This window comes from Oncorhynchus keta, chromosome 1 (genome assembly GCF_023373465.1).
Source record: "Oncorhynchus keta strain PuntledgeMale-10-30-2019 chromosome 1, Oket_V2, whole genome shotgun sequence".
Lineage (NCBI taxonomy): Eukaryota > Metazoa > Chordata > Actinopteri > Salmoniformes > Salmonidae > Oncorhynchus > Oncorhynchus keta.
Genome location: NC_068421.1, coordinates 50,857,255 through 50,870,495, shown reverse-complemented (window position 1 = coordinate 50,870,495; position 13,241 = coordinate 50,857,255). Strand labels below are relative to the sequence as shown.

The window sequence follows — 13,241 nt, the reverse complement described above, 5'->3', positions numbered from 1 at the left end:
ATCACAATAGAAGGAAACAAATGATTCCCTACAGATGCTCTACTTCAAGGATATCAGATATGGCTTTCATCAGAGCAATCTGTCAGGACATAACACCATCTGCTTTGACAGTTAACACTATTATAGAACTTCATTTTATTGAATGATTCCAAAAGTACATCATACAGCCAGAGGTACAGACAGTGTCTAGGAACGTTTTGCTCTGCAATGTGAGTCATGCCTGGAGATCCATCAAGTTATTGACTATATTTTCCACAAGAGGACCGGACTGTTTCACAAGATGCAATATATCCCTGATGTTACAAGGTTAATTCACTGTGACTCACTCAACCAGGTTCTCTAAATCCTTCAGCCCCGAACTCCGTATTATAAGGATATGTGATGTTTATTTGGGATGAGAGGCACAACTAGACTTCCTCAGAGGAAGAAAAAAGGTGTCAATGAAAACAGCACTCAAGAAGCTTTATGACAGAAACAGGCCAATCAAAATGGGTGCCAGGCACTTCATTTAACTAAAACTGCCGTACATAAACACAGCAGCCATTATACTGACAGAGTTGTGAGCCGTGATTTCTGGCTACAACAGCCGGGGTCACGTGGTTTGACCTCGGTGATGGATGTTCAATCAGCCCCACATTGGTGCCGATGCTCAGACCTGGAGCCAAGATTGAAGAGCTCATCTCTGGGCATGGTGCACTTTATAGGGACAGAATCAATTCACTTCTCCCCGTCCAAGATTCTCCCTCTATTATTCTTAGGGAAGTAATTCATGTAAAAGAAAAGGACTGAAAGTGCCAAGAACATCCCGTAAATAACAGGTGATAGACAACTTTCTCACTCTGCTGGCGTTGTATCTGTCGTGTTGATGAAGGGCCGCTAGCCACGGATCCAGATCGTCATATTTCTGTCAGCCACTACATGGCCCCTCTTGCAAAGGACGGTGGTCCATTGACGAAAGCCATGGTGACTACCTATTGATTGAGTGCACTGGGGGGGGGGCCCTCCTCCCACATCTGACAGGATAAAAGTATAGCTGGGATGGACCAAAGGCAGTGGATTTTCTGGGGCAGGTTGAGAACGAGTTGACACCTACGGTAAGCACTTCTTTGGGACAGCTGCTTCGCTGATATGGACAGTTTTGTCTCTGTGAACTACTGGCTGGGACTGCTAGCGTTTCTGCTTCTACAAGGGGTAGTCAGTGTGGAGGGAAGAAGCATCTTCAACCCTGGTGAGTCTGCTGGTTTGGTGAATGAATGTGTGCTAGCTGCTGCCCTATTTGAGGCATAGACGACCTGAAGATGTAGGCGGTCTGAGGATACTGGTTGCAACTAATGGGTTAATTCCCAGCTGTTTTGCATGCATTGTCAGTTGTTATAATGTGAGCATGCAAAAGCATACGGATAATTATTTTGTTGGTGTTCTACGGCAAAGTCATTTAGTGTTTGCTTGGCAATTCAATTGTGTTCGTCTAACAATACTGATAATACTGCACTGTGAATGTGGCTCAGTTTAAAGGGGATATTGTGTAATTATATTTGTATGTACACTAGGTGCTTTTGAAGTTGTTTTCAGTAAATCAGATGCCGTTTTCCCCCCACATATTCAGGAAACCATGTATATACCCAAAGAGGAGACACAGACGCCCAAAACAAGATTCTAGCGTTGTTGCTACATAGAAGCTTAGAACCTATTGAAAGAAATGACTCTTTAGGTAAGGTTTTTACAGTATATCACACACACACACATACACACACACACTAATATAGTGTTTGTCAATGTAAAAAATACAAGGATGTGTATATATAATATTACATGGACTGTTTCTCAGGTTTACCGTTTGTGCCAACACATTTCTTTCTCCTCTGCAGGTTTAGAGTTTGCCAACAAGCTAGCGGAGCTGAAGGAGGTAGGTCATTCAAGTGTTTTGTACACACGGAGTGCAACAGTTTAAGCACTTGCTGCGTCCTGTGCAGTCATACATTTCATCCAGCTGAGAAGACGGCAATGCTTTTAAGCAGGGTTTATGAGATGAACGGGTAAACATAGTTCTCCTTGAGCGAGACACTGTGTACATTCTGTGGAAAATTCCCCCTGGGATTTAGCCTTTACATTGAGCAGATCTGCCTATTGTCTGACGGAGTTCAAATGAGAGCTCTAGCAGCATAATCTCTCATGGCCTTGGATAGTGATGACCTTACCTGAGAGCAGGCACCTCCCATAAAGAGCGACACAGGGTTCCTTTGGCCGTCTGTAACCACTGTGTTCTCTACCTTTACAGATAGAGGCTTTGAAGGAGGACTTGGAGCTGGAAAGGGAGCTCTCCTCAAACACACTAGCGGAGGACAAGTCCATACTGCGGAAAAGGGTTGAGCGTACGTTCCGTATCGCCGACTGTCGGCGACGGCACTGATTTTTCCACAGTCCTAACACATTTCATTTCCTACAGTGGTCTTCATTTTACAAACAAAATGATTATTCCTCCTTGAAATCGAGCAAGAGACTGAACAGTGTTTTCTCTGTGTCCACAGCCTGTTTCTGGAAGTACTGTGTATGACAGTACTTCCAGGAGTGCAGTACTGTACGTGCAGTACTGTCCTACTTAGAGAGGAGCCTCTGAGTCCCGCTGCATTGCCCTAACGCCCCAAAGACTCAACACGCTCACAGACAACAACACAACTCACCCATTACCAAGTGTTTGAATGTTGTAGCGTAACTAATATGCCAATACTATAATGTACTCATTCATCACTGTGCTGTAACCTCTGCGCTGATGTCGCAATATCGGGCGTCTACAGGTGTTTATAATAGGTTCAATGACGGTTGAGTCTAAATCAGGGTGGGCATAAGTGACATTTTATTTGTGTTATTTTGCCTAATTACCTTGTAGTGCATAATTACCTCAAACGTCCAAAATGACTTGATCGCCAGTTCAGTACTGGATGTAACGTTTCAGATGCTTCTCTACAGGACGCCAACTTTTGAGATGACAAGGAGTTATCAGCATTTCTCTAAGAGTGAAAGGTATTGTTGTCACAGCCTAACATCGTCTGGTCGCTCTGGATAAGAGCGTCTGCTAAATGACTTAAATGTAAATGTAAATGCTGACAAAGGACTTGGTCCATGTTTCCACACCCAGAGTTACTGTCCTCTTCTCAACATGTTGACTTTGTCTTCCTCTAGTGGTAAATGGGTGCAGTGACGCAATTCATGTACTTTCCATTGTCAAGTATCAGTATTGCTTTGATGAAATATCAGTATTGCTTTGATGAATGTGTTACCGTTTCCTTCATTTAATAAACTATATATTATCATGCTAGCTTGTGTCTCGGCTACCAGTGATTATGTCACTCCAGGAATAGAGAAATAAATGGTTAGATCAACCCCTGAATTGTAAGTCACTCTGGATAAGAGCGTCTGCTAAATGACAACATTTTGAAATGTAAGGACCAGGGCTGTTTTGGAAATGTTTGGCTATCTTCAGGCTATATCTTTTGCCTGAATGAAACACCTTTACAACTCAGTCGCAAAGACAAGATCTGGCAACAATCGTGTCCAGTATGAGAGCGAGAAAGTCCATTGACGTGCACACGCCTTATAAGTACGTTTTTTTGGGGAGGTACCTGTATAGCCTCAAAACATGGTTAAAACTATCATTTTGATATCATGGATGGTCAGTCCTTGCATCCATACCTCTGTCTACAGATGTAGGATCTTCATTTGAGCCCGTTGGAGCCAGTGCAGAAAAAAATCCTCATGAGCAAAAGAGTGACCAAATTAAGATCCTACGTCTGTATGAATTGGAGAGTAGTTACATTGCTCCAACTCCATCCCGGGCGTGGAGGACACTTTGTTATTGTCTCAACTGCTGATTACCACCTTAAATACAGTATTATTTACACATTGTTATATAAATTAATACATAGCATTTAGGCTATTCAATCTTGCACCAAAAAAAAGTATTGTTTTAATTATATTTTACCAGTTTTATTTTAGTCGTGGTAAAACTATGCAATTTACAGTTCTACAATTTTGGCTCGGCTGAGAATTATTGCTCTGTCTATGACTTTGTTTTTCTGCCATGGTCTCTGCCTCTCTTCCCCTCATTGTCACTGTGGTGGTGCATCTGGGAGCCGAGTCATTGGCTCGGTCTGAACATCGGGAGTTGCACCAATGATAGGGCTCTCTGAATCCTACAGAGAGATAGATGGGAGTGGAGGGATGTCTGAGAAACCAGTAAGCCTGTGCAATCAGCTACCCTGTCAGAAAACCACAATGGAACATTGGAGAGAAACGTGTGGCTATGAAGCACCACTGACTTACCTGAAGCGGTAGAATTGTAGATCTGACTACAACAGGATAGGGTGAATTATTCTTCACTCGTGGCCTAATCAAAACAAAAAACGCAGACAAACAGCTAAGCTCGCAACCATACACAAATGCACGCAAGCACACCAAAATAGAACAGAGAAAACCTTTTAAACCTACTACATAAGAATGTTACGGGGAACAGCAGCATTGGCAACCATCCAGTCTATAACGGATATATTGTAATGTGGGTCTTATCTCCCCGTGTTCAGCGGCCTGTTGACCGGAACGCGGGCTTGCGTATGGTCTGCTCATCCTGCTAAGATAAATTATACGGAAATGGAGACGCATCCTATCAAGTCTCTCAATTACCAGGCATATAAGGACCAAGAGCAACACAACAAGAGCAAGTCTGCTGTGGTGCGTCTCGTTTGAAAGGTAGGCAGAATTCCTTGCATCAGTCTACTACTACATTCCCTTTCTGTTTATTATAAAGTACAGAAACTCTAGTACTGTATATTGATTATTTGTTTGGTTATTTTTTTTATATTTTTTTTAAATACCTGAATTCCATAAACGTATCATTCTTGTGTAGTTTATATTTATAGGCTACATTGAGTACTTTGTTGAATTGTTTTAGGCTATCTGGCATTAGTGCGTAAGCCTAAACTTCAGGGGCTAACTGGACAGGCGCCAAGTAGCTTACACGCCAATCGCCAAATGCTTTTGGGAGCAGGCAACAAAAAAAGGACAATGTCGAGTTTAATTCAATAAGAGAAAAGCTGAGAAATTGAGAGTTGAAGATCAAGAGAAGGGAAGGCCTGACAAGTAATGTTTGGGAAAGAATTGGTGAAATGGTTAAAGAGGATGATTGTGAGGAGCTATAGGAATTCGACAGTCACAAGATGTCACGCCAAGGGAACTGTAGCCTACTGTTCAGACGGGTTGAATTGAAACTGAAATCTATAACCTCTGTGGGAGCAAAACTCATGACCCTGATTACATTTCCATTATTAGCAGTATCTTAGACTGTCCACTTTGAAGTGCTGAGACAGAATGGCTATATAAGGAATGGGCCATATATGACCAGGGCCCCTCCACCATTATAACCTAGACAGCGTGAGATGCGGGCGCTAACAAGCAAGAACTGAGACGAAAAGATCATGGTGGAGAAAGGCCAAGGGAAGTTATTTTCATATAGAGGGAGGGGATTCTATACGTTATGCAAAGACGGAATACTATAAAGGCAGGGCTCTGTGATAAGAGAACTCAGCTGTTCCATGGAATTGCTCGGCTCTGTTACTTTGTAATAAAGTCTAACTGAATCTACAGGTTCCAGTATCTGTGCAAATATTTGACTCAATATTTCCCACAACACCTCTCACATAGCCATAATGTTAACTCCTGAAGAATGAAGCACTTCTTGCAGGAAAATTATACACCAAATGTAGGCTAAATTTTGACTGGGGAATAGGAGTGGACAAAAAAACGATTTCTTTCTTTCAGCATCTTGAGAGAATGTGAATGCGCAGTCAGATAGCACCTCTACTGATGGTATCTTTATCAGCATCATAAAAACCGATAGTATTTCAACCACATAAAATATGCATCGAAGCCAAACTGAAATCTTATCAGAAAAATGTTGGGTCGTTTTTCACAGCTTTCTATTTCCTCACAACCGGTCAAACTGAAGTAATTTTTAGATTTTTTTTCACAGAACATATTTCCCGTATTTTTTTTTAAACAGCTGACCAACGTACCACTAACAGGGCAACCAAGCAAAGTTTTTTTTATTTGTTATTTTTAAATGGCTAAATCAACTCAAACTGCTCAATATTTGGTTTGATGTTACTTAAAGGTAATATGGCCTTTAAACAAAAAAAAACTTTTCTTGACTATTCTTCCCCATTGACTACTTTCAAGGTGAGGAACCATCTAACAAGAAGTTGGAAAATACTGAGCTTCACCTTTAATCTAGCAACTTGTCATATACAGTACTAGCCTAATATTGATGATCAGCAGATTTTTTTTATCTTAACACATTTCTCCCTTCAATAGGCACCATGTGGAGCATATTACTCTTTCTCCTGGTCCAGCCTTTGCACACCGACAGCATGGTGTGCCCTAGCAGCTGCATGTGCAACCTAGAGGGGGCCGTCAAATGTGTGGGCAACATCAGGGACGTGCCCAAAGGCATGCCCACCAACATGTACCTACTTCAGCTGAATGGCACCAACATGAAGGTTCTGAACGAACAGAGTCTGGCCATGTTGCCCCTTTTGCTGCGTTTAGGCATCAGCCACAGCCCCCTGGACACCATCCACCCTGAGGCCTTCCATGTGGCCCCGCAGCTCCTCTCCATCAAGCTGTCATCCAACGCCCTCTCCAGCCTCCCTTCCCGGGTGTTCAGCCCCTTGGTCAGCCTGGAGCAGCTGCATCTGGATGACAATCGTCTGGAGTCCATCGCTCCCGTGTTGTTCGAGGATCTGGCCAACCTGAACGAACTGGACGTCAGTAACAACGCCATCGCTCACCTCGCCCCCAATGTTTTCCACGGACTGAGTAGCCTGCGCTATCTCAACCTGGGGAGAAACTCCCTGCAGCAGCTGCCCCCCACCTTGTTCCACTCATTGACGCGGTTGCAGTTCCTCATGCTCTACAACAACAAGCTAGAGCGGCTGGAGGTGGGTGCCTTCGACGAGCTGGCCAACCTCCTGGAGCTCAAACTGCACAACAACCAGATCGCATACATCCCCCCCGAGGTGTTCTGGGCCCTAGGCAACCTCATGACACTCACCATATCCTCCAACCTGCTCCAGGGTGTCCCAAATGAAAGCTTCTACCACCTTCCCAAACTCACCAAGCTCACTATCTACAAAAACCCTCTGCTGTCACTGCCTGATAAGTTGATGGGCCAAATGCCCAGGATGAAGGAATTCTACCTGTATGACACCAACCTTAGCACCGTGCCCTGGAGCCTGTTTGCCAACATGAGCGGGATGGAGAGGCTCTCCCTGCACCTCAACAACAAGCTGAGGGAGCTGCCCCCTGACCTTTTTTGCTGCCTGCCCAACCTCCAGAAGCTTTCTCTCAAGTCCAATGACATCCAGGATCTACATCCAGATATCTTCTCCAAGCTGGCCAATATGAACACTCTGCTCCTGAATGATAACAAGCTTCGCTCCCTTTCTGAGGACATATTTAAGGGCAACCCCAGTTTGGCCAGCGTCGAGCTGAAGAACAACCAGCTGCGGACCCTTCCGGGGGAGGTCTTCTCTACTGCAGGGGGTTTAAGGGTTGTCACTCTGAGTGGCAACCCATGGGACTGCAGGTGTGGCATCAGAGACATTGCAAGTTGGATAAAGCTTAATGAAGGCGTGGTTAGTGATCGTGCGGATGTGATATGTCGTAATCCGTACCCTCTACTTCTCCGCCCACTTGGTTCCCTACTCGACGAAGAGTTTAAGTGTGACGTTACCACACCCTCGAGCAGCCGCTCCACCCGCTCTTCGATTGAACTCAGCCATGCCGTTTCCACTACAGCTCTTGAGGAGCAAGAGGTGGTAGACTTCACAGCCACAACTACTGCACCCGAGGCTCCATCAACCCAACAAACAGAAAATCCTACTGAGAGTGTCCGGTTCACCACACCTGGGACTAGGCGCACAACAGCTGCCACACCGACCGCCGACGTTCTCGACATTCTTGACGATGACTATATATTCAAGCCTATGGGCACCGAATCGCTCCCCGTCCATGTCCTATCCCCGCCCTTCCACGACAGGCTGGTGTTTGAGAACGGGCTCGAGTTTGTGCACAACAACCGCCTAAAGGGCTGGGTTTACCTGTGGACGCTGCCACCCAATGGGGCTTACGTTGGTTTCCTCATGGCTCTCCACATCCTTCTAGTGGCCACAGGCGTGGCCCTGATTCTGGCTGCCATGTACGGGATGTACCGTCTCCACCAGGCCACGGAAGACCTAGGAGCAATACTCACAAACAGGAAACACGCCATCATATCAGAGAGGAAGCAGAAAGACCAAGATAAACTGTAGCTTCACCAAATGCGAAGATGCAGTACAGTATGTGTCGAGAGTATCATTGTGGTGAAACAGTTTTTAAAAGAATAGCGGAACAAGACCTTGGGAAACCTGTCAATGTAAAGCACAAGCCAACGCTGTCTGCATTATTTGAAGTTCGTTAGCATTAGAAGAGTGTAACTGACAATTTATTCATTAGGCATATCTCGTCTCCTACCAGTGGTAGGAGCTTTAAACAACAGGAACAAAGAATGATCCTCTCACAACATTGGTCCAAAGAGCTAGACCGTTATGGAGTTAGGCTAGCTCTTTTTTTATTATTATTGTGAAAATAACGGATGACGGTATTGATGACTACGCGGACCGAGCGAACAATTTCTCAATTCTATTGGGTGAACCATATGTTCACTAAGCTGTGGGTAAAATTCACTTCTGGAGTACAAGCTAAGCAACCTTGTCTTACTCCTAAGAGTTTTCCAGTCAATTAATGGCCATATGGTGACAGTACGCATTCTTTCAGCGATACAACGATTGGCAACATCTAACCAGTGGAAAATAACGTTGTCATGGCTTATTAGTTAGAGCTCATACTGTTGCTGCAGCTGGGGAAAGTAAGCCGAACCGCATGAATAGAAATGTCCTGATGTCATATTATCTTATTCCTGTCTTTCCTACTAGCAGCTATGAGTGATCCTAATATGCCTGTATATTTTACACACACACACACAGACATACACACGTGAGGTACTGATATCTTACTATTTAACTGCTCAGAGACATCTTGGTAGGCCGACAGGTGTGAATGATGAATATTAGGGGACTTTTGGATGACCCCCACAAATCACAAGACCAATTGTAGTCATTTAAATGTATTAAACACATTGAAAAAAAGCAGACCAAGGGGACATGAGCTTCATGTATTGTAGGTGGTGCTTTTCTTTTGACTCACGGGACACGACGGACAGATACGATGAGGCTCCTATCTCAGTCCTAAAAAATGGGAAGCTCAAGTACACCATTTGTCAATATCATAGTGTAGGAAGACATTTTTCATTGGGAAATGTTCATTGCAATGTTCCTTCCAAAACAAAAACAAGCATCCACATGAAAAACTGTTTAATGCATTGGTATTCATTTATCACCATGTACAAAGTTGCCTATAAAATCATTTGTTTTATCCCATTACTCTTGTGTTGGCAGATCATTCTCATGTAGGCTATTTGAGAACTACGCTGTTAAGATAGAAAGACTCAAAGCATCGTCATTGTGTAGTGGAACCATGAAAAGCAGTTCACCTAAGCTGAGATCTGGTGTTTGGAGGGTGTTTGAATGTAAACCCAATGCCAGTGTTCTAGTACGCTGAATGTATTTGGAAAACAGAATGGAGATTCAGAAAGTGGTTCTTCAGTTTGAAGGTTGGTGTTAAGATAGTCTTGTGAAAACCATTTCTGGTGTTTCAGTGCATGTAAAAAGCAGCATCTGAGCACAAAAAGCATGTTTTGGCAGACTGTCTCTCATACAATCAAATGGTTTTGAAATGAAAATGATTTACAGCATAAATATTGATTGGGGATGATTTTATTTGAGTTTTAAAAATTAAGATAATTATGGGAATTGAATACTTTTCCTAGGGTAGACAAGGGCACTAATTATAGGCTACTGTTTCCAGACCCATTGTGAGATTAGAATGATGCTACTAATCAAAATGACAACTCTTTATGTTGTCAAAACATTATCTTAGTCCACTCAGTCAGTCTTCAGGACTAAACTGTTGTGCTGAACCACCCTTCTTGTACTGAGCACATCGGGCCTTATTCAGACTTGCGATAGACTTAACATGGACTCAATAAAATATGGACTTAACTCAAAAAATGTTAAAGTCCATGTTAAATCAACTTATCTTTATTTTTTCTGTGCTTTGTTTAGAAAGATTAGTAACAGGAGACTGATTAAATAGTTAATTTTACCCACTCAACCACACAGCCACGTACCGTGTGAAGAACTTGGGCCCCCATATCAGAATGTTTAGATTAAAGGCAAAATTTGAACTTCAGACATTGTGCTTCTTTACTGTTTAGAATTGCACCAGTCTGGGGCATGGAGGTGGAGAGAGGGCATTCGTATCTGGTGTGCCCTCTAAGCAAACTCTATGGTCAAGTATAAAAACAGGCAAGCATGCGGGCACCTCCCACCTCCCTACACCTCCCTAAAACTATTCTTTCTGCACTGTTGCTCAAATTTGTTTTATATAGTATAGTATAAGCTTCTGTCTTACGCATCCTAAATAATGCCATAGATTCCGTTTTTGCAAAATAGTTAAGCATGATGTAAGATGTGAACCTAGTATTCCAACAGATTAGGCTACTAAAGCCAATGACATACAGCTGTGCCACGATGCTATAATGAAAACAATGGGGGGGGGGGAAATATCTCTGATAATCACACACTGCTATTTATTGCTGACCAGCAGGGGTCACTAATGTGCATTGGGAACATAATAAAGCTCTGCGTAATTAACAGTTTATCGGCACAATTTGGTGAAAGCGCCGAAGCCTTAAGAAAGCCTCGGTTTCCCATCACTACTTATAGCTGCACTAGGGTCAGACAGGCTTCATGTGTAGATTAAGAAACCCCGGAGCTAGTGCGAGATATGGCTCGGAAAACGCATCTCAATTCAGGGATGAGAAATGTGTTGTATTCCAAATTGTCCTCTCATCCCAACTGTTACACCGAAAAGATTGAAAACGGTTGTTTTTATCCTCATGCTAGCTAGCAGTAGCCACAGCAGCCATTGTAGAATGGCATGTCGCATTGAACAACAAAGGACCTGATTTGTTGACAGGGCCATTCCTAAATGGCTACTGTTGCTTCTGCTGCCTAATATTAGGATGAAAAAAAGGACTGTTTTCTGGAAAAACTAGCATTCGTTAAGTCTTCTACGCGTAACAGTTGGGATAATGGGACAATTAGGAGCACAAGGCACTTCTCATGCCTGGATTGAGGTACGTTTTCCGAGCAATATCACGCCGGCTCCGCATTGTCTTAATCTACACAGGAAGTCTGTCCGACTCTTATACAGCTGTCAGCAAGCGGGTCGGATCTGCTGGCTAAACAACAGCGTTTGTTTTGAGTAGCATTTCGGCTGCTAACGGTTGCTGTACGCTTATAGTTCAAGTCAAACAGACGTTTTGATTCGTCGGTTCATTTTCTTAATGCTACATGGTAGTTAACTGCCACGTCGTGCAGATGTTTTTATGCAAATGAAGGCCTGTTTTTTTGGCTTGCCAGGTATTTCTTTTGTTTGGCTTGCCTACTAGCTTTATATATTGTTTGAAGCCTGCACCACATGCTATATATGTTACACCAAATAGCCACTGCCAATTTAGCCTCGTCTAGCGTTGGCCTGCCTCGCCACATGTTACTGCATCCCACTTTTGACATTCATATGGTTCTGTTGTTGCTATATTTACATAGCTTCATCAATGTATATGCATTTTGCATTCTGCTATTAATGTTTAATACTTGTATATTCGTATAGCAATTCATGAATATTATAGCAGTTAATAACTTCATTATGCATTCGTGCACCATCATTATTGCTTGTTATTATTATTTGCCTGTAGAGAAACATACGTACTACGTTACCAACAGGCTGGCCATACCTAACCAAAGGAATCAAGACAAGGATCACAGACTAATGCCATCTGACCTGTCAACTGTCAATCATATCGTTAAACTCAACTTCAATACATCTGAACAACCTTCCATGTACCATCTTCTGAATTTAAAGACTGAATTCAAAAACATGAGCATAATGGATGATTGGTGTATCGCATTGAGCCCTGGGCTGAAGTTTTGTATTAGTAGTCTTGCCTGTATTTTTGTCCATGAATATGAAATATAATGCCATATTTCCCTTGATTTAGAAGAATATGATTAATACCGTACAGATCTTTGAACTGTCTTAATCAATATTTTAAAAATGTAAAAGACCTGTTAATGTTTTGTTGTCATTTGATGATTTGCAAAGAAAAGATAAAGCATTTGAAACTTCAAAATCATCTCTTGAAAAAGTAAACGTTGTACTCGTGAATTACCCTGTACAAACGTATTCATTTGTATTATCACAAAACGATACTCTCGTATCATTTCTTTGAGCATAATACCGTACAGTTGACCTTTTTTGAAATGTCCAATGACGAGTTCATCATATAAGAGCAGGGGACGTACAACAAGAGGAAGTATTTCCATTTACAGTATTTGGAAATGACAGAAGAAGGGATGTAATTCTGCACTAAACAGGACTCAAAACACCATAAGTGTTTACAACCTTTTCCAGGTTAGTGCGCCCAGTCTCTTGCAATGTGTAGCACAAATCTTGATTAAGTGATGTTACAACACACCATGTCATGTTTCAGAACACCTTAAATCTGTCCCATAGACCCTTACACCCATGTGTTTCAAAACTCCAGCAAAGTTAAGGTTTCGTCTCCTTAACATTGGTGGCAGCTTAGTTGCCGCTCGTTTTAGTGTTACAAAACACTTAATTTTTAACAGTGTGTAAGTACAAGTAGAATTTAAGTCCCTAAAAGGGTTATTAAAACCTGGAAAAGTACAGACACAAAATACTTTGGAAAATGAATGACAAATTCCGAGTGATTGAATATAAAACAAACAATGAACAAAAGAGAATGAAATGCTGAATAGCAGACAAGTTCGTCGCCATGGCGACCGGTGATTAAGCCTTTCCAGTACATTGAACTCGCATAACAGTGGGCAGAGATCACACTATTCACATCACTGACACACACTCAAATAGTTCACATCAAACACAGGACAGGAAATAGCAAAACTGTTTTTTTTTTTTTTTTACCCATGGTCTTTACCCATAGTCAT

At 42.5% G+C, this 13,241-nt stretch overlaps 2 protein-coding genes across 2 annotated transcripts; both read left to right on the top strand.

Annotated features, from left to right (window-relative positions):
• Positions 1–289: 289 nt before the first annotated feature.
• Positions 290–3,185, top strand: LOC118388756 (urotensin-2B-like). Its single transcript, XM_052520822.1, has 5 exons — positions 290–1,259; positions 1,581–1,711; positions 1,869–1,906; positions 2,279–2,372; positions 2,529–3,185. The coding sequence occupies exons 1-5, from the start codon at positions 1,129–1,131 to the stop codon at positions 2,552–2,554; spliced, it is 420 nt and encodes a 139-aa protein (XP_052376782.1). The 5' UTR covers positions 290–1,128; the 3' UTR covers positions 2,555–3,185.
• Positions 3,186–4,632: 1,447 nt separating this feature from the next.
• Positions 4,633–12,406, top strand: LOC118388101 (platelet glycoprotein V). Its single transcript, XM_052526804.1, has 2 exons — positions 4,633–4,743; positions 6,364–12,406. The coding sequence occupies exon 2, from the start codon at positions 6,369–6,371 to the stop codon at positions 8,358–8,360; it is 1,992 nt and encodes a 663-aa protein (XP_052382764.1). The 5' UTR covers positions 4,633–4,743; positions 6,364–6,368; the 3' UTR covers positions 8,361–12,406.
• Positions 12,407–13,241: the final 835 nt, after the last annotated feature.

Excerpts from the sequence above, each read along its gene's own strand:
- LOC118388756 (XM_052520822.1), top strand. The coding sequence starts at position 1,129 with ATGGACAGTTTTGTCTCTGTGAACTACTGGCTGGGACTGCTAGCGTTT. Across the intron at positions 1,260-1,580 it reads GGTTTGGTGAATGAATGTGT|ATGCCGTTTTCCCCCCACAT; the intron begins GCTAGCTGCTGC and ends TCAGTAAATCAG. Across the intron at positions 1,907-2,278 it reads AGCTAGCGGAGCTGAAGGAG|ATAGAGGCTTTGAAGGAGGA; the intron begins GTAGGTCATTCA and ends CTACCTTTACAG.
- LOC118388101 (XM_052526804.1), top strand. The coding sequence starts at position 6,369 with ATGTGGAGCATATTACTCTTTCTCCTGGTCCAGCCTTTGCACACCGAC.